The sequence below is a fragment of the Rhinoraja longicauda genome, chromosome 39, assembly GCF_053455715.1.
Source record: "Rhinoraja longicauda isolate Sanriku21f chromosome 39, sRhiLon1.1, whole genome shotgun sequence".
NCBI classification, from domain to species: Eukaryota; Metazoa; Chordata; class Chondrichthyes; order Rajiformes; family Arhynchobatidae; genus Rhinoraja; species Rhinoraja longicauda.
In genome coordinates, this window is record NC_135991.1 from 13,372,548 (window position 1) to 13,397,069 (window position 24,522).

The 24,522-nt window shown below is 48.2% G+C and overlaps 1 protein-coding gene across 1 annotated transcript; it reads right to left on the reverse strand.

Annotated features, from left to right (window-relative positions):
* Positions 1 to 10,575: 10,575 nt before the first annotated feature.
* On the reverse strand, positions 10,576 to 13,047 carry LOC144611220 (putative G-protein coupled receptor 139). Its single transcript, XM_078430266.1, has 2 exons — positions 12,948 to 13,047; positions 10,576 to 11,507 (listed from the first exon to the last, which is right to left on the reverse strand). Exons 1-2 carry the CDS (start codon positions 13,045 to 13,047, stop codon positions 10,576 to 10,578), a joined length of 1,032 nt encoding a protein of 343 aa, XP_078286392.1.
* Positions 13,048 to 24,522: the final 11,475 nt, after the last annotated feature.

Consider the following 24,522-nt stretch of genomic DNA (forward strand, 5'->3'; position numbering starts at 1 on the left):
GAGCAGCCGCTTTAAGGTTTATACTGGCTCGGTGAGAGGATACAGGTGGTGGTAGTGGACGATTGACATTCAGCTTGAAGGCCAGTGACCACTGGTGCGTAGCAGGGATTAACTCTTGATGCTCAAGTTCGTCATCTTTGTTAAATGTTTACATGACAATGTTGTTAGCATAGTTCACCGAAAACACCAAAACCGATGCCAACAGATGCCGGTAAATACGTTAATTGGTGGGCGATATCTACATCGCACCGGGCAAGATTGAGCGCTCTCCGAGAATTTATCTTCGTGAAAGATACCATTATTCTTGATTTATGATTTGATGCAAGCAGTCGAGGGCCTGATCGACAGGATGTGAATGGACAAGCTTGGTCTTTATTCCAAGGACCGCAGGGGACTGAGGGTGACTTATACAGGGGGAAAGGTGTGAGCGGAATAAATTGAGAGAATGCACTGCCTATTTACCTGCGTAGCTTCTACTATATGGCCGGTTTAAGGTGAGAGGTGTAGAAGTTTAATATAAACATGAGGATCAATTATTTCACTCAGAAGGTCGTCGAAATATGGAACGAGCTGCCCAGAATATTGTTAAGGCACATGTGATAATGCAATTAAAAGACATTTGGACATGAATACGGGTTGGAAATGTTTATGAGGATACGTGCCAAACACGTGCAAACGGGATTCGCATAGATGGTGCATTTTAGTTGACATGGGGTTGTTAGGTGGCCCGGCCTGTTTCCGCTCTGTATGTATCCATGCTTCTAGGGTTTCTGCCATCGAGATGTATTAGACAGAACCATCGGGTGATGGGCGAAATAGTCTGTCCCTCTTCACAGCGAGTTATCCAACAGCCAACAAAGATGCATCGTTCGGCCAGTAAACCGTTCAGAGCCCCTGCTGTCGCCGGGCATCCAATTGCTTGAATTGAGCCTCCAGCGTGATTTCCAATCCCCCCTTATCCCCGTTTGACTTTCGTATATCATAGTTCTCCCTCGTGTACTGTTCAGGGTTATCCTGCTTCATGGACTCAGATCAGGACATTAACCGACTGTGAATCTGACTTTTCATCCATGGCTTCTGAATTGGACAGCCCTAAATGTCTCTGTTGTAAAACCGCCGTCACGTGCATTTCTTGATGGAACCAATGACGACTGGTGTAGGTGAAGTGACCTTGAACATGGACCGTTCCATCTACTCAAGGCAGACCTGAAGAAGACACTCAGCCTCATCAAACCATAACTCTTTCCGTTGGGGCCTTGTTTTTAAATCCTTGTTCGTACGCCAGCAGAATCCGCATCGATAGATAATCAGATAACAAACGATAGCGACGAATGGAACGGCAGGCATAATTGGTGGTGATTAAGTACCATCAGAAGCAAAAGATACGTTGACGATGGGTTGATTGAAGTCACAGAAGTTGATGATCAGAGCATCAGGAAATGGTGCTTAAAGATATTTGAAGATCGATTATAAATTGTCCAGTATCTGGACCACCAACGGTGGTGAATTTCGCTGGTAGGTCAACCGGACGACCCTTAGTGAATAGGTTTTCTAAGGTATGAATGATCCCAATCACTCGTGAACCCACACTTGGAATACTGTGCGTAGTTCTGGTCTTCCAATTAGTAAGATGAAAAGGGTGCAGCAAAAACTGTTACCAGGACGAGGGGGCTTGAGTTTTAAAGAGAGACCGGACAGGCTGAAACGCTTTCCTTAGAGCGAAGCAGTTTGGAGTGGTAACAATAAAGAGGCAAAGACAATCATGAGGGACATTGGAAATGTGAATTGGCGCTGTTGTAGTAAACCAAGAGTTGTGAATCAAACGTTTTTTTTAACGAAACAGTGGTTGAACACGCGCGCTTCGTTAGGAGAACAGTTAAATGCTTGTTGCTGTTCAGAGGAGCACCACACGTCTGTCCACTCGTGTGCTCGAGCTGAGCTTCTCATCTCCAAGAACCAACGGTCATCTCCTGAGACGTGATCGTTCCGGTTCTTGTACCGAAGGTTCGATCAGTAAGTGGCTTGACGCCCAGGTGGCGCCACTTGAACCCGCCCACCCCCTCTCGCCCCCAGAACAGGAGGAATTAAAATGAGCAGGGGCCCGAGTAAAGCGTCCACACCGCGTGTACACATGGTCCGTGCCCAGAGGCACCAGCAACAGAGCCGAGGGTGGGTGCGTGTGGCCAAGCGGCCGACCCCCTACAAGGGGGCTGTGCTACCCGCACCAGCTAATCAATGTCGACATGAGCAAGCTTAAGGTGAGTCACCGAAACAATCTCCTGTCTGCCCCCCATGTCCAGCACAAAATTCGCGGCACCATGTTGCAGCACCCGGAAAGAACCTTCGTAAGGCCGTTATAGCGGGGTCCGACAGTCAGTGGGCTTCTCCCCTTCGCATGTTCCCTAAACCGTCTGGGTGCTGGAGGCCTTATGGGGACTACCGCCATCTTAATAACGTCACAGGAGCCGTTAGGAGAGGCCCAGGAGCCGTTGGGAGAGGCTCAGGAGCCGTTGGGAGAGGCCCAGGAACCCTTGGAGAGGTGGGAGCGACTGGTACAGCGTCCGGTGCGATGAGTTTAAAACCGAGCGCGAGGCTTTTGTTACCGAGAGGCCCAGGAGCTGTTGGGAGAGGCCCAGGAGCCGTTGGGAGAGGCCCAGGAGCCGTTGGGAGAGGCCCAGGAGCCCTTGGAGAAGTAGGAGCGACTGGTACAACGTCCGTGCGGTGAGTTTAAAACCGAGCGCGGCTTTTGTTACCGAGAGGCCCAGGAGCCGTTGGAGAGGTGGGAGCGACTGGGACAGCGTCCGTGCTATGAGTTTAAAATCGAGCGCGAGGCTTTGTTCCACAGAGGCCCAGGAGCCGTTGGAGAGGAGGGAGCGACTGGGACAGCGTCCGTGCGGTGAGTTTAAAACCAAGCGCGAGGCTTTGTTCCACAGAGGCCCAGGAGCCATTGGAGTGGTGGGAGCGACTGGAACAGCGTCCGTGCTGTGAGTTTAAAACCGAGCGCGAGGCTTTATTCCACAGAGGCCCAGGAGCCGTTGGAGAGGTGGGAGCGACTGGAACAGCGTCCGTACGGTGAGTTTAAAACCGAGCGCGAGGCTTTGTTCCACAGAGGCCCAGGAGCCGTTTGAGAGGTGGGAGCGACTGGAACAGCGTCCGTGCGATGAGTTTAAAACCGAGCGAGAGGCTTTGTTCCACAGAGGCCCAGGAACCGTTGGAGAGGTGGGAGCGGCCACTCTCTGCAACGTTCCATTAACGCGTCACACTTGAAAAAGTAACGCGGACTGGAGGGAGCAGCTGATTGGTGAGTAAGCGGGAGGGAGCCGCTGATTGGTGAGTAACCCCAGGTTTGTATTTCTGCTTTCTGATAGCACTTTGAGTTAAGGCTTCTGGGTTTTTTAGATAAAGTTACCGCTTAAAAGGGTTACGATTTTTAAATAGGGAGTGTGCTGATTTGATTTGATTTAATTTAAGGGATTCATTTAATATAAAGGGTAAGCCATGTCAGCTGAGATCGTCCCCGTGGTTTGCTCATCCTGTAGCATGTGGGAAATCAGGGATACTGACGGTGTCCCTGATGACTACGTGTGCAGGAAATGTGTCCAGCTGCAGCTCATGGTAGACCGCATTGAACGGTTGGAGCTGCGGTTGGATTCATTCTGGAGCATCCGCGATGCTGAGAAGGTTGTGAATAGCACGTTTAGTGAGTTGGCCACACCACAGGTAAAGGTTAAACAGACAAAAAGGGAACGGGTGGCCACTAGCCAGCGTAGCATTAAGAAGGTAGTGCAGGAGTCCCCTGCGGTCATCACCCTCCTAAACAGATATACCATTTTGGATACTGTTGGGGGAGATGGCTCATCAGGGGAAGGCAGCAGCAGCCAAGTTCATGGCACCGTGGGTGGCCCTGCAGCACAGGAAGGGAGGAAAAAGAGTGGAAGAGCAATATTGATAGGGGATTCGATTGTAAGGGGAATAGATAGGCGTTTCTGCGATCGCAAACGAGACTCCAGGATGGTATGTTGCCTCCCTGGTGCAAGGGTCAGCGATGTCTCAGAGCGGCTGCAGAACATTCTGGAAGGGAGGGTGAACAGCCAGTTGTCGTGGTGCACATTGTCACCAACGATATAGGTAAAAATCGGGATGAGGTCCTACAAGGTGAATTTAGGGAGCTAGGAGATAAACTAAAAAGTAGGACCTCAAAGGTAATAATCTCTGGATTACTACCAGTGCCACGTGCTGGTCAGAGTAGAAATAGGAGGATAATTCAGATGAATACGTGGCTTGAAATATGGTGCAAGGGGGAGGGATTTGAATTTCTGGGACATTGGAACCAGTTCTGGGGAGGTGGGACCGTTACAAGCAGGAATGGTCTGCACCTGGGTTGGAATGGAACCAATGTCATTGAGGGAGCGTTTGCTAGCGCTGTCGGGGAGGATTTAAACTAATATGGAAGGGTGATGGGAACAAGAGCAGAGAGACAGAGGGGCATAAAATGAGGGTAGAAACAATAGGTAACAAGGTGAAAAATAAAAGTGGCAGGCAGACAAATCCAGGGCAAAAATCAAAAAGGACCACTTTGCAACATAATTATATAAGGGCCAAGAGTGTTATAAAAACAAGCCTGAAGGCTTTGTGTCTCAATGCAAGGAGTATACATATTAAGGTTGATGAATTAAATGTGGAGATAGTTATTAATGATTATGATATAGTTGGGATTACGGAGACATGGCTCCAGGGTGACCAAGGCTGGGAGCTCAACATCCAGGGATATTCTATATTCAGGCGGGATAGACAGAAAGGAAAATGAGGTGGGGTAGCGTTACTGGTTAGAGAGGAGATTAACGCAGTGGAAAGAAGGACATTAGCTCGGAGGATGTGGAATCGATATGGGTAGAGCTGCGAAACACAAAGGGGCAGAAAACGCTAGTGGGAGTTGTGTACAGGCCACCTAACAAGCAGTAGTGAGGTGGGGGGTTGCCTCAAACAGGAAATTAGAAATGCAGCAGAAGGTGCAGCAGTTACAATGGGTGACTTCAATCTACATATAGATTGGGTGAACCAAATTGGCCGGGGTGCTGAGGAAGAGGATTTCTTGGAATGTTTGCGAGATGGTTTTCTAAGCCAACGTGTCGAGGAACCAATGAGAGAGCAGGCCATTCTAGACTGGGTATTGAGTAATGAGGAAGGGTTAGTTATCAGTTTTGTTTTGGGTGGCCCCTTGGGCAAGAGTGACCATAATATGTTGGAGTTCTTCATTAGGATGGAGAGTGACAAAGTCAATTCAGAAACAAGTGTTCTGAACTTAAAGAAAGGTAACTTTGAGGGTATGAGATGTGAATTGGCCAAGATAGACTGGAAATTGAAACTTAAAGAGTTGACGGTGGACATGCAATGGAAGGCATTTACAGATTGCATGGATGAACTACAACAATTGTTCATCCCAGTTTGGCAAAAAAACAATCCAGGAAAGGTAGTGCATCCGTGGTTAACAATGGAAATCAAGGATAGTATTAAAACAAAAGATGAAGCATATAAATTAGCCAGAAAAAGTAGCATACCAGAGGACTGGGAGAAATTCAGAGTCCAGCAGAGGACGACAAGGGGTTAATTAGGAAAGGGAAAATAGATTATGAGAGAAAACTGGCAAGGAACATAAAAACTGACTGCAAAAGCTTTTATAGATATGTGAAGAGAAATGGACTAGTAAAGACAAATGTAGGTCCCTTGCAGTCGGAAACAGGTGAATTGATCATAGGGAATAAGGAGATGGCAGACCAATTGAACAACTACTTTGTTTCTGTCTTCACTAAGGAAGACATAAACAATCTGCCGGAAATAGCAGGGGACCGGGGGTCTAATGAGATGGAGGAACTGAGCGAAATCCAGGTTAGTCGGGAAGTGGTGTTAGGTAAATTAAATGGTTTAAAGGCAGATAAATCCCCAGGGCCAGATAGGCTGCATCCCAGAGTGCTTAAGGAAGTAGCCCCAGAAATAGTGGATGCATTAGTGATAATGTTGCAAAATTCTTTAGATTCTGGAGCAGTTCTTGAGGACTGAAGGGTAGCTAATGTAACCCCACTTTTTAAAAAGGGAGGGAGAGAGAAAATGGGGAATTATAGACCAGTTAGCCTAACATCGGTAGTGGGGAAAATGCTAGAGTCAGTTATTAAAGATGTGATAGCATCACATTTGGAAAATGGTGAAATCATCGGACAAAGTCAGCATGGATTTATGAAAGGCAAATCATGTCTGACGAGTCTTATAGAATTTTTCCAGGATGTAACTAGTAGAGTTGATAAGGGAGAACCAGTTGATGTGTTATATCTGGACTTTCAGACCTTCGACAAGTTCCCACATATGAGATTGGTGTACAAACTTAAAGCACACGGTATTGTGGGTTCAGTGTTGAGGTGGATAGAGAATTGGTTGGCGGACAGGAAGCAAGGAGTAGGAATAAACGGGTCCTTTTCGGAATGGCAGTCAGTGGCTAGTGGGGGTACCGCAAGGCTCAGTGCTGGGACACCAGTTATTTACAATATATATTAATGATTTGGACGAGGGAATTGAATGCAACATCTCTAAGTTTGCGGATGACACGAAGCTGGGTGGCAGTGTTAGCTGCGAGGAGGATGCTAGGAGGCTGCAGAGTGACTTGGATAGATTAGGCGAGTGGGCAAATGCATGGCAAATGCAATATAATGTGGATAAATATGAGGTTATCCACTTTGACGGCAAGAACAGGAAAGCAGAGTAATACCTGAATGTTGGCCAATTAGGAAAAGGGGAGATGCAACGTGACCTGGGTGTCGGTGCACCAGTCATTGAAAGCATGCATGCCGGTGCAGCAGGCAGTGAAGAAAGCGAATGGTATGTTAGCATTCACAGCAAGAGGATTTGAGTATAAGAGCAGGGAGGTTCTGCTGCAGTTGTACAGGGCCTTGGTGAGACCGCACCTGGAGTATTGCGTACAGTTTTGGTCTCCTAATCTGAGGAAAGACATTCTTGCCATGGAGGGAGTACAGAGAAGGTTCACCAGATTCATTCCTGGGATGGCAGGACTTTCATATGAAGAAAGTCTGGATAGACTCGGCTTTTACTCGCTGGAATTTAGAAGATTGAGGGGGGATCTTATAGAAACTTACAAAATTCTTGAGGGGTTGGACAGGCTAGATGCAGGAAGATTGTTCCCGATGTTGGGGAAGTAAATAACAATGGGTCACAGTTTAAGGATAAGGGGGAAGTCTTTTAGGACCGAGATGAGAAAGTTTTTTTTCACACAGAGTTGTGAATCTGTGGAATACTCTGCCACAGAAGGTAGTTGAGGCCAGTCCAGGGGGGCGAGTGTAATTCTCATCGTGCGTTCAGAAGAGCCTTCCTGTCCTGGGCAGAGCTGTTCCCAAACCAGATTGTGATGTTCCCGGACAAGCTGCTTTCTACAGCCCCAGAGTAGAAGCACTGAAGGATCTTCAGAGATACTCTAAATTTCCTCAACCATTTGAGGTGGTAAAGGCGCTGCCTTGCCTTACTCACCAGTAAGGCAATGTGTGTTGTCCATGTCAGATCCTCTGTGATGTGGAGCCCCATGTATTTAAAGCTGCTCATCCTATGTAGTCCCATGTAACTCCAGTGGCGTGTACGTCCTCGGATGTTGAGCCCTTCTAAAGTCCACAATCAGCGCCTTATTTTTTTGACATTGAAGAGGATGCTATTGTCCTGACACCAGTGTGCCAGATCAGCCATCTCCTCCCGGTAGGCCTTCTCATCGTTATCGGAGATCAGGCCCACCACCCCAGTGTCATCAGCGAACTTGATGATGGAGTTGGAGCTGAACCTGGCCACACAGTCATATGTGTACAGGGAGTACAGTAGGGGGCTAAGGACGCAACCCTGGGGAATCCTGTTTTCAGCGTGAGGGGGTCAGATGTATGTCTCCCCATCTTGACCACTTGCGGCCTGGCGGTGAAAAAGTCCAGGACCCAGGCACACAGAGGGGAGCTAAGACCCAGTTTCAGCAGCTTCTCAGCAAGTCACTAAGGAAGACATAAACCGTCTGCCGGGAATAGCGGGGGACCGGGGGTCTAATGAGAATTGGACTGGAGGGTAGCTAATGTAACCCCACTTTTAAAAAAGGGAGGGAGAGAGAAAACGGGGAATTTTGACCAGTTAGCCTAACATCGGTAGTGGGGAAAATGCTAGAGTCAGTTATTAAAAATGTGATAACATCACATTTGGAAAGTGGTGAAATCATCGGACAAAGTCAGCATGGATTTACCAAAGGCAAATCATGTCTGACGAATCTTATAGAATTTTTCGAGGATGTAACTAGTAGAGTGGATAAGGGAGAAACCGTCGATGTGTTATATCTGGACTTTCAGAAGGCCTTCGACAAGGTCCCACATAGGAGATTGATGTACAAACTTAAAGCACACGGTATTGAGAGTTCAGTGTTGAGGTGGATAGAAAATTGGTTGGCGGACAGGAAGCAAAGAGTAGGAATAAACGGGTCCTTTTCGGAATGGCAGGCAGTGACTAGTGGGTTACGGCGAGGGTCAGTGCTGGGACCCCAGTTATTTACAGTGTATATTAATGATTTGGACGAGGGAATTGAATGCAACATCTCTAAGATTGCGGATGACACGAAGCTGGGTGGCAGTGTTAGCTGCGAGAAGGATGCTAGGAGGCTGCAGAGTGACTTGGATAGATTAGGCGAGTGGGCAAATGCATGGCAGATGCAATATAATGTGGATAAATGTGAGGTTATCCACTTTGACGGCAAGAACAGGAAAGCAGAGTATTACCTAAATGGTGGCCAATTAGGAAAAGGGGAGATGCAACGTGACCTGGGTGTCATGGTGCACCAGTCATTGAAAGCAAGCATGCAGGTGCAGCAGGCAGTGAAGAAAGCGAATGGTATATTAGCATTCATAGCAAGAGGATTTGCGCATAGGAGCAGGGAGGTTCTGTTGCATTTGTACAGGGCCTTGGTGAGACCGCACCTGGAGTATTGTGTGCCGTTTTGGTCTCCTAATCTGAGGAAAGACATTCATGCCATGGAGGGAGTACAGAGAAGGTTCACCAGATTGATTCCTGGGATGGCAGGACTTTCATATGAAGAAAGACTGGATAGACTCGGCTTGTACTCGCTGGAATTTAGAAGATTGAGGGGGGATCTTATAGAAACTTACAAAATTCTTGAGGGGTTGTACAGGGTGGATGCAGGAAGATTGTTCCCGATGTTGGGGAAGTACAGAACAAGGGGTCACAGTTTAAGGATAAGGGGGAAGTCTTTTAGGACCGAGATGAGAAAGGTTTTTTCATTGGCTATATTTAAGAGGGAGTTAGATGTGGCCCATATGGCTAAAGGGATCAGGGGAGTATGGAGAGAAGGCAGATACAGGATACTGAGTTGGATGATCAGCCATGATCATATCGAATGGCGGTGCAGGCTCGAAGGGCCGAATGGCCTTCTCCTGCACCTAATTTCTATGTTTCTAAGTATCACTGTCCTGCACTAAGCCACGTGATTCCCTGTCTTTCAAGGACAGAATATACCCAACGTTTAAGTATCAGCGGCTTTGTAGGCGAATATCTACCATTGTATCCCTGCAACTGAGGAAATTCTCCTAACCATCTGAACCCTGATTTCCGGGCTGCGTTCCCTTGATGTAGACCGCAGAGTCAGGAGGTTCCACAGAAAACAACAGGTCGATTGACCGCGTTGCTTCCGTATTAAACGTGCGTGTTGAGACAGTCCCAAGAATCGTGCACTATTTTACACCGCTGCTGCCCAGACCTTGGTGGTGAATGATGGGACGATATAGACGCAGTAATCTGGCTGTAATTCTGGACTTTGGTTTACAGTTTCTGCTCCACAGAGTCGGATAATACTGAAGTATATTCTACCCGCCGTGTCCGCGTCTGACATGAAACCACGTTCTATGCGGATTTAGGTTCAAACATTTGACATGAAGCCTCTCCGTGCTCCCCTCACGATCTAATAAAACCCTCGACAAATCCACCAGCCACCTCGTCTATCAATGCCAAGATTAGCAGCGTCATATCACTTGCACTTTCAACCCTAAGGGCTGGTCAACAGTATCAAATTGCCAATGTGACATTGTGACCTGTATTATTGGGAACTAGTTCACAGCCAACGAGGTAAAGCTCACTGCACCCAGATTGTTCAATGCACGTCCAATGAAGCTTGTTAATCACCGGTTTTTCTTTGAAGTTATTTTTGTTGGAGATCTACTAACGGAACACACCATATCCCGTTCAGGTTGAGAGGAAAGAATTTATGCTTTCGAAAACAAATGTCTTAATATCTATTTCCTAAGACCACACAGATCTCCCGACAAACAAAGTTTTTAATTGAGTTGTGTGCATGCATGATTACGATTTAGCCCGTGACCATCAGCTGGCCCAGTATGTAACCCAGCCTTAATCTGCCGACTTGTTCTCTAAAACAAACTGTAGAAATCTTCAGGATATTTTAGATGTTGCACTGAGATAGGTCAGATATACATGGAAATAATGCTGGCATAGATGAAGCGGGAGATACATTGCTGCTCTGATTTATTGCTTAGAGTTTCTACATTGGCTTCCTTCCTTGACACGTTTAAACATTATTATCGGCAGATATTTCAAACCGCTCTTCAGTTCCTTTCTGAATTTAGACTGAGTTACGGCGTAAATACACGTGTTTGTGCAGTAACTCAAAAGCAGTAACATGTAGCTGGTTTCGTCCGCGATGAAGAACGGGTCACTGTAACCGGTACTATAAAACCGCTTTGTTATCTGTAAGCAGAGGAAAAATATAAAATATGTCATCCAAAGCACAATGAAGTTGCCCGAAATTGCAAATAGCAAGATGACTGACTTCCTTCTGCTTTCCATCTCGGCATCATTCTGATTCGCACCATTCTTGCTGCCTCTCAGATTCTTGCGGACTCGACTGGCCATTAAAATGTGCCCGACTGTCAGAGCATTGAGCAGTGATATCAGGAACATTGGGAGCAGTGGGCTGAAACATCGGTGAATCCAGGTGAATGATATCCATGTGGTTGCTGTGTAGAATTCTTGTTTTATATAACAGCCCCATGCTACATTATGCAGAGTCACAACAGGTTCAAATGCAAAGTACCAGGGGATGTTTTTGAAGCAGAACAGCGTACACACAGTTGCTATCACACTGGCTGCAGTTTTCTCGGTGCAAAATCTGGATCTCAGCTTGTGGCCACAAATCATCAAATATCGATCAAATGTGAAAGAGAGTGTTAACCACACGGAAATGTCTGTGACTGCGTGATTAAGGGCCCGGTGGAAGGAACACACTTGAGTAATGAAGAGAAAAGTTGTGGGGAAATATAGATGATTGATACGATAAAGTAAAACGTCAATTACAGCAACCAGCAGATCCCCAGCAGCCATGGCTACAAGATAGCGTGATACACATTTGGAGAGGCCGCACTTTCCCCGCGACAGGATCACAATCGATATCACATTAGCTGTGTTACGGGAATAATCAGAAATCGACAAAGTGCATTAACAGTGCAGGCTACAGGTTTTCCCACGCAACAAGCGATTTCACATAAAGATTAGAGTTGAGCATAGACATTCATGACAGGTCGAGCGACACAAAATATCCAAAAGGTTGAGCGACGAGAAAGAAACGCATTTCCACTGTTAGGACCCGCCGGTGTTAACGGACGAATGTAATCGCAACAGATGCGTGCATGAAAATAATGATAAACTTACAATAAATTTACATGGAACAGTATTTATCAAGTCGGATAAACGCGGCAGGTGCAGTATCAGACTACAAATCTGCGATCTGAAAATAAAGCGAGGCGCCACCGCATTTACTTGTAGCCGATAGTGAAATCAAATGCCATCTGATAAGACGGATTGGGTGTCTGAATATGTAGCCGTGATTTTGTACGTCTTTAACTCAGTTACACTTCGTTTCATTAATACCAAATGTGCATTTCTAACCGTGAACGATGCAGTTAATTGAATTAATTTCACGTATTTTCATAATTGTTTGTTTGACTGATACTTCCCGCAGTATATCAATAACATCGATTATTATCACTCTATCTTTTCAATTCATCTTGTTCTATGACTCTCGGTAGCATCTCGCCAGTTATAAATTGTTTAAGTATATCATTTTCCCTATTGATGTGTACAGACATATTATCAGAATATCGGAACCGCTCCACTCACACCTGAGATTCTGACCAGTGTCACGCAGGGACGGGACCTTACTTCAGCCGTTTCCTCGGTGCAACGGAATCCCTGCGGCAGCGATGTCGCTCCTGTAACAGATGTTACAGAAGGCAACGGCTTCCCATGCTCAAGGACAGATCAATGCGTGGAGAATGAAATATTGCGCGTCCCCTTGAGTGGACTAGGTTTCTTCCTGCTAAGGGTAGATATCCATCCACCACAGGCATTGCATTGTTGATCAATAATATCCAGCACCTCGGTGTGAAGCAGTAGAGACATTCTGGCTAACGGCACCGCAGCCGGTGTCATGGCTGCTGAGAAACCAGTGTGTATCTATTGTTACCGAACGGCTCACTATATGTGTGTGCACAGGTTTATTACACCTATAAATGACGAGACGTTACCGGGTGTCACCGAGTAGGAGGGGTGATTGGCTGATGAATGGAAACAATAAAGTAAACACAAATTATTTCAGCCAAACAGAACACTAATGAAATACACTAGATCTTTTCAACAAACTGCAGCATTTGCAGTTGAAAATTTATATTTTAGGTGACCAAAACGAGGTATTATTGAGTTCAGCCCTTCAGAAAAACGGCTACAGTCTTCATTCAATGGATTTGAGGGCAGGGAAATCTAAATATCCCAAATCTGCGACGAATGGAGTAGAAAAGAAAAAGGTTTAATCGACGATTCGTATCATAGATTGAATTACTTACCCAGAATTCCAAACACTGCTATAATCGGGTAGTAAATCATTTCTGCCTGGATTATAGAAGGCAGCAGAAAAAACGAATAATCGGTGACTATAGTTTTCATCCTGGAGCGAAGTGAGAGAGAAGCTCAATGTTCGATGCTGGAATGCATCTGACAGCGCGTTACAGAGAAAGGCTTCATATCTGTTAGAGATCGCTTCCCCAGGGATCAGGAAGACAAAAACAAGAACATTAACATCACTTCATGGTATCTGAACATCGGAACAACAGTACTCAGTTATGATTTCACCACTCGATATATATCCACCAATGACGAGTTTTAATTTAAGTGGAAACACCCAAACTTGAGCTGATATATTGACGTAATATCCCTCCAATGCCGATTAAGATTTCACAATTTGAATGCTATACTGCAACACGTTAAACATGTGCGGCCTCGCTTCTGTTATTCTGTGAAATGGTTCTTTTCTGCTGAAACTCAAACTAAATAAAACAAGCTGTAACAAACGTTCACAGACTCGCAAAGCACGCCGTGATATAACTGGATTCGACTTAATTGTAGTTTTAACTTGCAAGAGGTGATTGTTACAATAGTGATACATGTAAAGCCGGGACTGTATTGCGAGTTCAGTAAATTAGAATATTGGGAGTGGATGACAGCAAATGTTGTCATAGAGTCATAGAATCATAGAGTCATACATTGTGAAAGCAGGGCCTTCGTCCAACTTGTCCACACCTACCAACATGTTTTACGTACATGTCTTTTGCATGTATTTTGCAAAGTTGCTGGGACTCTGCGAGTGTCATGAATCACCCGGTGAGGATGACGACGCTGGGATGTGTGAGGAGGGGGACACGGGTCTGCTCCTGAGCAGATACACTGTATAAGCATGCAAGGGATATAAAACAGACATGCATGAGTCGATGGACGAGTCCATATGCCAGGAATTTGCGACTAACCTAGATGAATAAGCCTCAGTTGTCGCAGACTTGGTGAGCAAGTGTATTGAGGATCGTGTACCTAAAAAGGCGATAGCTGGTTCCATCAGAAACTACGGACAAACCGCGAGTTCGACTCCCACGTGACATTCATGTCTGCTACGTTGAATTCAAAATGATCCTGAGCGGTACAAGATATCTACTTACGCTCTTCGCAGAGTTTCTAAGAATGCAAAGACGGAATTGCGTACAAGGATGGAGTCCCGAGACAACTACACAAATGTCGGTAGTTTGGGGCAAGGCTTGCAAGTCGTCAAGTCAAGTCAAGTTTATTTGTCACATACATATACAAGATTTGCAGCGAAATGAAAGTGGCAACGCCTGCGGATTGTGCTAAACTACAAAACAGAATAGAAAAAAAATTAACACAAAAAATAAATTAATACAGTAAATTAAATTAAATTAGTCCCTGGTGATATGAGAGTTAACAGTCCTGATGGCCTGTGGGAAGAAACTCCGTCTCATCCTCTCTGCTTTCACAGCGTGACGGTGGAGGCGTTTGTCTGACCGTCGCAGCTGGAACAGTCCGTTGCTGGGGTGGTAGGGGTCCCCCATAATGTTGCTGGATCTGGATCTACACCTCCTGATGTATATATCCTGCAGGAGGGCGAGTGTAATCCCCATAGTGCGTTCAGAAGAGCCTTCCTGTCCTTGGCAGAGCTGTTCCCAAACCAGATTGTGATGTTCCCGGACAAGATGCTTTCTACAGCCCCACAGTAGAAGCACTGAAGGATCTTCAGAGAGACTCTAAATTTCCTCAACCATCTGAGGTGATAAAGGCGCTGCCTTGCCTTACTCACCAGTAAGGCAATGTGTGTTGTCCATGTCAGATCCCCTGTGATGTGGAGTCCCAGGTATTTAAAGCTGCTCACCCTATCCACAATAGTCCCATTTAACTCCATTGGCGTGTGCGTCCTCGGACGTTGAGCCCATCTAAAGTCTACAATCAGCGCCTTATTTTTTGACATTGAAGAGGAGGCTATTGTCCTGATACCAGAGTGCCAGATCAGCCACCTCCTCCCGGTAGTCCTTCTCGTCGTTGTCGGAGATTAGGCCCACCACCACAGTGTCATCAGCGAACTTGATGATGGAGTTTTAGCTGAACCGGGAGTACGGTAGGGGGCTAAGGACGCAATCCTGGGAGGATCCTGTGTTCAGGGTGAGGGGGTTAGAAGTATGTCTCCCCAGCTTGACCACTTACGGGCTGGCGGTGAAAAAGTCCAGGAGCCAGGCACACAGGGGAGTGTTAAGCCCCAGTTTCAGCAGCTTCTCAGCAAGTATGGTGGGGACTATTGTATTGAACGCTGAACTAAAATCAATGAACAGCATCCTCACATAGCCCCCCTTCTGCCTGTCAAGATGCGAGGGAGCGGTGTGCAGAACCTGGGAGACCACATCATCCGTGGATCTTTTCCGACGGTGTGCGAACTGCAGCGGGTCCATATTGCGAGGGAGGAAGGCACAGATGTGATTCTTGATCAGCCTCTAGAAGCATTTCATTACCACCGAGTTGAGGACCACCGGCCGATAGTCATTCAAACAAGTTGGAGAGGCATTCTTTGGCACTGGTACGATGATGGACCTTTTGAAGTTAGGTCATACCTAATGTGCACAGTTGCTACTCCCCCTTCAAACCAGCACCGCCATTCAATGTGATCATGGCTGATCATTCCCAATCAGTACCCCGTTCCTGCCTTCTCCCCATACCCCCTGACTCCGCTATCCTTAAGAGCTCTATCTAGCTCTCTCTTGAATGCATTTAGACAATTGGCCTCCACCGCCTTCTGAGGCAGAGAATTCCACAGATTCACAACTCTCTGACTGAAACAGTTATTCCTCATCTCAGTTCTAAATGGCCTACCCCTTATTCTTAAACTGTGGCCCCTTGTTCTGGACTCCCCCAACATTGGGAACATGTTTCCTGCCTCTAACGTGTCCAACCCCTTAATAATCTTATACGTTTCGATAAGATCTCCTCTCATCCTTCTAAATTCCAGTGTATACAAGCCTAGTCGCTCCAGTCTTTCAACATATGACAGTCCCACCATTCCGGGAATTCACCTAGTAAACCATTCGCTGTACGCCCTCAATAGCAAGAATATCCTTCCTCAAATTTGGAGACCAAAACTGCACACAGTACTCGGGGTGCGGTCTCACTAGGGCCCTGTACAAATGCAGAAGGACCTCTTTGCTCCTATACTCAACTCCTCTTATTATGAAGGCCAACATTCCATTGGCTTTCTTCACTGCCTGCTGTACCTGCATGCTTCCTTTCAGTGACTGATCCACTAGGACACCCAGATCTCGTTGTACGTCCCCTGTTCCTAACTTGTCACCATTCAGATAAAACTTTGCCTTCCTATTCTTACCACCAAAGTGGATAACGTCACACTTATCCGCATTAAACTGCTTCTGCCATGCATCCGCCCACTCACCCAACCTATCCAATTCACCCTGCAACCTCATTCAAATCCCAGTTATGGATCCCAGCTACTTTATCCAAGCGTACTATTTACCCCTCCCGTTAAGTACATTACCTTTAAATATCCCCCAAGTCAGAGCTACCCAGCCACCTGTATAAAGACCTCTGGACCAACCTCTGGATACCCCAATTGTTGGAATGGAACCGGGTATTGGTGTTCCGTGGTAAAGATCCAGAACACTGCAAGCTGCGTTACGACAAAGGGGACATTCTGGTGCAGCCAACACCCTGGCACCGGGGTGACCACTTGCCATAACACCAGCCAATGTGTAGACCTTGAGAGAGGGTGGCAGACACTCTGTGGTTGGGGAAATAAGACACACCTGGCGATTAACAACAATACCTTCCCCATTGTACCACGCTTTGGCACAAGAGATGACTCCTTAGAACCATACATGTACCCGATGATATGTTCGGTGGGTAGCAACTCCCGGTTCCCCTGTAATGATAACTGCAGTAGCACTGGTCCAACTTCAGGCTCTGATGGAAGAACCCCGGGAGTAGTTTATACCAAACCCGGATATTATTTCCTGGTAATGGGAAAAGAAACTCCTGACAAAGTGGCGATAGGAATCCTTACCCCCTCAACTATACACTGCCCAGTACGGTGGAGCTTCAGCTTTTCCACCATTGGCCAAATAAAGACAAAACGAGGAATTTCTAAGGAATTTTGCGCTGACTGGATGGAACCAGCTGCGATCTGTATAGTAGAGGTCACTCCGTTGGTTGGGGAATATTGAGAACCATATCTATAGGTGGGACCGCAGGGGCCATGGCATCCAACAATGGAAATTATCTTGTGTGCGGACTCACCACTCTGGGGAATAAGACAGTGGAGGCTATAAATGAAATAAAGGAGGGCCTGTCACACCTACGGCTGTTCTCAATGCAGAACCGATACGCACTGGATTATCTGCTGGCTAGGGAAGGAGGTGACATTGTAAAAGGGAAATGCATTATGGGAATCATGGACCGAGCCGCGAACCTCACGAGAATTGAAGACGATATACAGACTTCCTGAATGGGATAACTGATGGTTTGAACTGGGGAGATTGGGGATTGGGCGGATGGTACAATTGGTTTATTAACATTGCCATTTATCTCGGAGTAATTTTGATATGTTTATTCGCGGGGATTGCCATCGTTAAATGTATAATTAGTAAGCTTATGCAGGCCATGAAAGGCATTGGAAGCACTCATAAAATGTTGTTACTACGCATGGGAGAAACTGGAGAAGACCTTCCGATGTTAGAGGATGATTACACTGAAAATGATGGTAAAGCAAGTGATATGGTGAAAGAGCAGGTTGCCAAGGAATGATTAGAGGAAGAATACAATAGACTTCATCAACTGGGTATAAGTCAGAGCTATGAAGATCTTAATCACTGGGTACCGTAAGGGCGAGGGAATGAGACCCAGCTGAGGAGTAGGAACCAGAGGCGGGTTCAACAAGCCATCCTGTCGACCCTGAACACCGCTAAGGCCGGGCTCTGGGGGCTTATAAAACACCACGAGGTCAGGTATAAACTCGGATGACTATATAACCCGCCTCTGATGAGTCCCTGCTGAGTTTCCGCCCTGATAGTTGTCATAAAATGACAAAAAGGGGAATGAGGAATTAAGGTAAAATACGAAGCAAGTCTGATTAAGTCAAGGACTAAAAAGATAGCCGTCTGGGTAAAGGTTAATTAGAAACAATTATCACTGATTTGCTATTGTGTGATATATTTCTGCTCGGTAGCTAGAGGGTGTGAAACCATGGACGGTTGAGAAGTGATTAACATCCTAATCACAGAATGTTCCAGCGATACAACAATAGGATGTACGAGACTGGTCATAAATGGGGACTGGGATGTGCCTACGGGGCTAGTTGTGATTGGATGAACATGTTGGAACAATGCCCCTCAATTGAACGATGCCCCTCAATTGTGCCCCCACCATTCTATTATTTGGAAACTATATAAACATTGTCTTGGTATGTATGAGTATGTTTGTCCCAGCCTGTTTCGGAGACCGTGGGCTCTGTAGGAGCAAAATTGGAGGAATCATCGCAGCGCTGCATTAAATGTTTGAATTGAAGAGCAAGTGTTTGGATCAATTGTTAGTGAACTAGATTGACATAAAGAACCGGAATCGTCACAAGGATACCCAGATCTCTTTGTATTTCCCCATTTCCTAACTTGACACCATTCAGATAATAATCTGCTTTCCTGTTCTTTCCACCAAAGTAGATAGATAACCTCACATTTATCCACATTAAACTGCATCTGCCATGCATCTGCCCACTCACACAACCTGTCCAAATCACCCCGCATCCTCATAGCATCCTCCTCACGGATCACACTTCCACCCAGCTTTGTGTCATCCGCAAATTTGCTAATGTTTGAACATTAACAATTGAACGAATAACACATAATGCTCCAAATTAAATTTAAATTGCTTGCTTCAAATCTAAAAAAGAGGCAATTGATAAACTCTGCTATGCCCTGCCACCAGTGGGAAATATTAGTTCCAGCCGGTGAAAACGAAGGCTGATTATTATCTGAATGGTATCAGATTAGGAAGAAGCGGAGGTGCAACGAAAGTAAGCATACAGGTACAGCAGGCAGCGAAGAAAGCACATGGCATGTTGGCCTTCATAGCGACAGGATTTGAGTACAGGAGCAAGGAGGTCACACCCGGAGTAATGTGAGCAGTTTTGGTACCCTAATTTGAGGAAGGCCATTCTTGCTATTGCGGGAGTGCAGCGTAACCAGGTACACCAGTTTAATCCCCGGGATAGCGGGCTTACATATGATAAAAGAATGAATTGACTGGGCTTAAATTGACTGGAATTTAGAAGGATGAGAGGGGATCGTATAGAAACATGTAAAATTCTTAAGGGATTGGACAAGCGAGATGCAGGGGGGAAATTACCATTTTGGGGGAGTCCAGAACCAGGAGTCACAATTTAGGAATAAAGGGCAGGTCATTTAGCACTGAGATGAGGAAAAACGTTTTCACCCAGAGAGTTGTGAATCTGTGGAATTCTTTCCCACGCAAGGCATCGGATTCACTGGATGTATTCAAGGGAGAGCTAGATACATCTCTTGGGGTTAACGGAGTCAAAGGATATGGGATACGGGGAGAAGCCACGAACAGGGTACTGATTCTGGATGATCAATCATGAATGGGCTAGTCCTGCAACACATTTCTATGTTTTCTATGTTTCCTAACACAAGGTGAGGCTCTGTTAAATGTGCAGTTTGTTTTGTGATGAATGGTTTCAGATCAGTCGACAGGTTGATGTTATTTCAGGCCCACAGACCAGACAGCAAAGTTTGTCTGGAGGCAAATGACCAACTCATCCTTGTGGCCTGTCCACAAGCAGTTTTGAGAGAGCTGCCACACACACCGACAATATTTGTTCCTATTTGTCAAGAAATGCATGAGAACTTGTTTACCATCAGGGTGTGTACATCTGGTACACGTAGAAACTGAAAGAAACACTTCACATAAGCAGTTGACAGTCCGATTTTTGAGCAAATCTTGGACTTGGTCTTGGTTCTTGGTCCTCCAAAATATTCCAAATGTAATTTAAACTGGAGGTGGCGGAGTATGGACTTAAGCAAGAAGGACTTCTTGGAGAAGAGCTGCCTGAAATGTAGTGGCGACTGGTTGAGTAACTATAATAGGGTGAAGGGTATTCCATGTTTTATTTGTGCGAGAGAAGAATGAATTGCTATACACATCTGTCTTGATAGCTGGGATCTCAAATTGAATCGAATGCCTCATCTACTCCTGATGGGTTTGTGTTTGGTGTAGATGTGGTAATCTATGTCGAGCTGACCATTTAACATTTTGTAAAAACAGGTCAAACGGTGGGCTTTACGTCTGTCTTGGAGAATGTTCCCCCCCCAATCAATTTAGAAGTTCGGTAACACTCGCTTCTCTCTCATAGATATTTGTAACAAAACGAGCTGCCTGTCTTTGGACACATTCGATGGAAGAAATGTTTTTAATTGTGTATGGGTCCCATGCTGCAACTGCGTAGTACAATTGTGGTCTGAAGCAGTCCCATAGTCCTTGCTTGCCCAACCTCCCCCGACAGCTCCGAAACTTGTTTCCGGGCAACAAATGTCCGATATCCTGGGTAAGGGTGTACATTTATTCAAAGGAAGTACATTTATTCAATGTTATCATTGTGGACAATGATGGGTCTGGATAAGCAGTGACATTATCAGTGTGGTCAGTGGTGGGTCTGGAGAAGCAGTGACATTATCAATGTGGTCAGTAATGGGTCTGGATAAGCAGTGACATTATCAGTGTGGGACAATAACTGCTGATGCTGGTACAAATCGAAGGTATCACAAAATTCTGGAGTAACTCAGCAGGTCAGGCAGCATTTAGGAGAGAGGGAATGGGTGACGCTTCGGGTCGAGACCCTTCTTCAGACTGATGTCAGAGGGCGGGACAAAGAAAGGATATAGGTGGAGACAGGAAGATAGTGGGAGAACTGGGAAGGGGAGGAGGGGGCAGGGGGGGAATAGAGAGACAGAGGAACTACCTAAAGTTGGTGAAGTCAATGTTCATAACATTGGGCTGCAAGCTGCCTAAGCGAAATATGAGGTGCTGTTCCTCCAATTGGGAGGGGGAGTTGAAGTGCTCAGCCACCGGGTGATCAGGTTGGCTAAGGCGGACTGAGCGAAAGTTTATTTGACACATTTTTATGACACATAATTTGACACATTATCAGTGTGGGCAGTGATGGGTCTGGATAGTGGTGACATTATCGGTGTGGTCAGTGATGGGTCTGGATGAGCAGTGACATTATCAGTGTGGTCAGTAATGGGTCTGGATAGTAGTGACATTTTCAGTGTGGTCAGTGATGGGTCTGGATGAGCAGTGACATTGTCAGTGTGGCCAGTGATGGGTCGGGATAAGCGGTGACATTATCAGTGTGTTCAGTGATGTGTCTGGATAAACAGTGGCATTATCAGTGTGGTCAGTGATGGGTCTGGACAAGCAGTGACATTATCAGTGTGGTCAGTGGTGGGCCTGGACAAGCAGTGACATTATCAGTGTGGTCAGTGAAGGGTCTGGATAATCAGTGACATTATCAGTGTAGTCAGTGATGGGTCTGGATAAGCAGCGGCATTATGAGTGTGGTCAGTGATGGGTTTGGATTAGCAGTGGCATGACCTCATTTAATTTCGACCCCCATCTTTTGGGTGAAATACACGACTGGATAACAATCGTCTGTTTTGTATTATTTCAGGTGTTTGACCCCTACACACCTAACCCCCTCAGCCCGTCCACATAGCTGACACCACACCCCCACGCACCTGACCTACTGACCCACAGCCCCCGCGCACACATCTGACACCCATCCCCCACAAACCTGACTCCCAGCCCCCCACCCACCTGACAGCCAGCCCCCCCCCCACACACACACCGGACCCCAACCCACACACACCTCTCCCCAGTCCCCCAAATACCTGAGCCCCAGCCCCCCACTCATCTGACGCCCTTACCCCCACACATCTGACCGTCTGACCCACAGCCACCCACACCTAAAACCCAGCCCCCCATACACCTGATCCCAGCCCCCCACACACCTGACCCCAGCACCCCACACACCTGACCCCAGCCCCCCACACACCTGACCCCGTCAGCCCCCCACACACCTGATCCCTTTCCCACAATAGACCTGACCTCAGCCCTCCACACACCTGAACCCGGACCCCCCCCCCACACCCATGACCCCCACCCCTCCGACACACCTGAACTCCAACCCTCAACACACCTATCCTCAGCCCTCCAAAACCTGACTTCCTCAGCCCCCCGCACATCTGCCCCCACCCCTACCACACAACCTACCCCTTGACTCCCCACACACCTGACCCTGAGCCCACCCACACACCTGAACCCCAGCCACCCCAGAAACCGGACCACCAGCCTCCCACACACATGAGCGCCAGCTCCCCACACACACCTGACCGCCAGACCACCACACACCTGACCTCCAGCCGCCCAACACATCTGACCCACCTGGCCCCCAAACCCATCAAACCCCTTCCCTCTGGCCCACAGCCCCCGCACACACCTGGTCCCCACACCACCGCATACCTGACCCCATCCCCCCACATACCTGATCCCAGCACCTAACTGCCAGCCCCGCACACACACCTGACACCAACCTCCACACACACCTCCCCTCCAGTCCCCTACATACCTGACCCCCAGTCCCCACGCACACTTGACCCCCAGCCCCCCACTAACCTGACCTCCTGACTCCCAGCCCCCCACACAACTGACAACCAGACCCCCACACACCTGAACCCCAACCCCCCCACACACCTGACATCCAGGCCCCAGCATACCTGGCCCGCAGCCCCACACACCTGACCCCCAGCGCCCCATACACCTGACCCCAGCCCCCCAGACACACACGTGATCCCAGCTCCGATGCACACCTGAACCCCTCAGCCCCCAAACACACCTCACTCCCAGACCCCCCACACACCTCACTCCCAGCCCCCCCAGACACCAGCCCCCCTCAACCCCTACACACACCTCACTCTCAGCCCCCCCACACACCAGACCCCCTCAGCCCCCCACACACCAGACCCCATCAGCCACGTACACACACGTCACTCCCAGACCCCAAACGCCCGAACCCCTCAGCCCCCCCACGCACATAGCTGACCATCAGCCCCCCCACACACCTGACCGGCTCAGCCCCCCCTACACAGCTGACCCCTCAGCCCCCACACACCTGACCCCTCAGCCCCCCACACACCTGACCCCTCAGCCCCCCACAAACCAGCCCCCCTCAGCCCCCCACACACCAGCCCCCCTCAGCCCCCCACACACACCTCACTCCCAGCTCTCCCACACACAAGACCCCCTCAGCCCCCCACACACCAGATCCCCTCAGCCCCCCCACACATCTCACTCCCAGCCCCCCCCCACACACCAGACCCCCTCAGCCCCCCACACACCAGACCCCCTCATCCCCCACCCCCAGCTTACCTGACCCCAGCCCCAATTCACCTAAAGCCCTGACCCCCACACATCTGACCCCCTGACCCACAGACCCCACACCTGAAACCCAGCACCCTGTGCACCTGACCCCAGCTCTCCCCAGACAGGTGACCCCAGAGCCCACACACGTGAACCACAGTCCCCACATTCCTGACCTCTGAACCTCAGTAGCCACGCACACATGACACCCAGCGCCCCACACACGTGCGCCCCAGCCGCCCCCCACCCACACGCCTGAACCACGCCCCCGCACACCTGACAACCAGCCCCCCGCACACCTGACCCCCTCAACCACCAACACACCTGACCCACTGCTCCCCACTCACCTGAGCAACTTATCACCCAGCCCCCCGGACACCTGTTCCTCAGCCCCCACCTCCCACACACCTGAACTCCAGCCCCGCACACACCTAAACACCAGCCCCCCACACACCTGACACCATGCCCCCAACACACGTAACCTCTACACTCCAAACACCTGATCTCCTCAGCCCCCACACCTCTGACCCCCAATCCGGCCTAACATCAGAACCCCAGCCCCCCACACACCTGAACACCTCTCCCCCAGAAACTGGACCACCAGCCTCCCACACACATGACCCAGCTGCCCATACACAGCAGATCCCCATACCCTCACACCACCTGACTCCCAGCCCCCCACAAACCTGACCCACAGCCGCCCAACACATCTGACCCACTGACCCGCCCAACATTTGACCCAAAACCCAATCACACACCTGGCCCCCACACCCCTTATACACCTGACCCCACTGACACACAGCCTCGCACACACCTGATCCCCAGACCCCCACACACCTAACACCCATCCCCCCGCACACTTGACCCCCAGCCCCCCACTCACCTGACACCCTGAAAATCACACATCTGACCCCCTGACCCCCAGGCCCCCACACTACTGACAATCAACCCCCCATAAACCTGAACCCCAGCCCCGCACACACCTGACCTCCAGCCCCCTGCATACCTGTCCCCCAGCCCCCACACACCTGGCACCCAGCTCCCCATACACCTGACCCCAGCCCAGTCACCACACACATGAACCCGAGACCC

What these genes read in the sequence shown, in the direction of transcription:
- LOC144611220 (XM_078430266.1), bottom strand. Translation starts at nt 13,047, where the DNA reads ATGAAAACTATAGTCACCGATTATTCGTTTTTTCTGCTGCCTTCTATA. An exon ending in AGCAGTGTTTGGAATTCTGG is followed by an intron (nt 11,508 to 12,947) that starts GTAAGTAATTCA and finishes CCCGTAACACAG; the next exon opens with CTAATGTGATATCGATTGTG.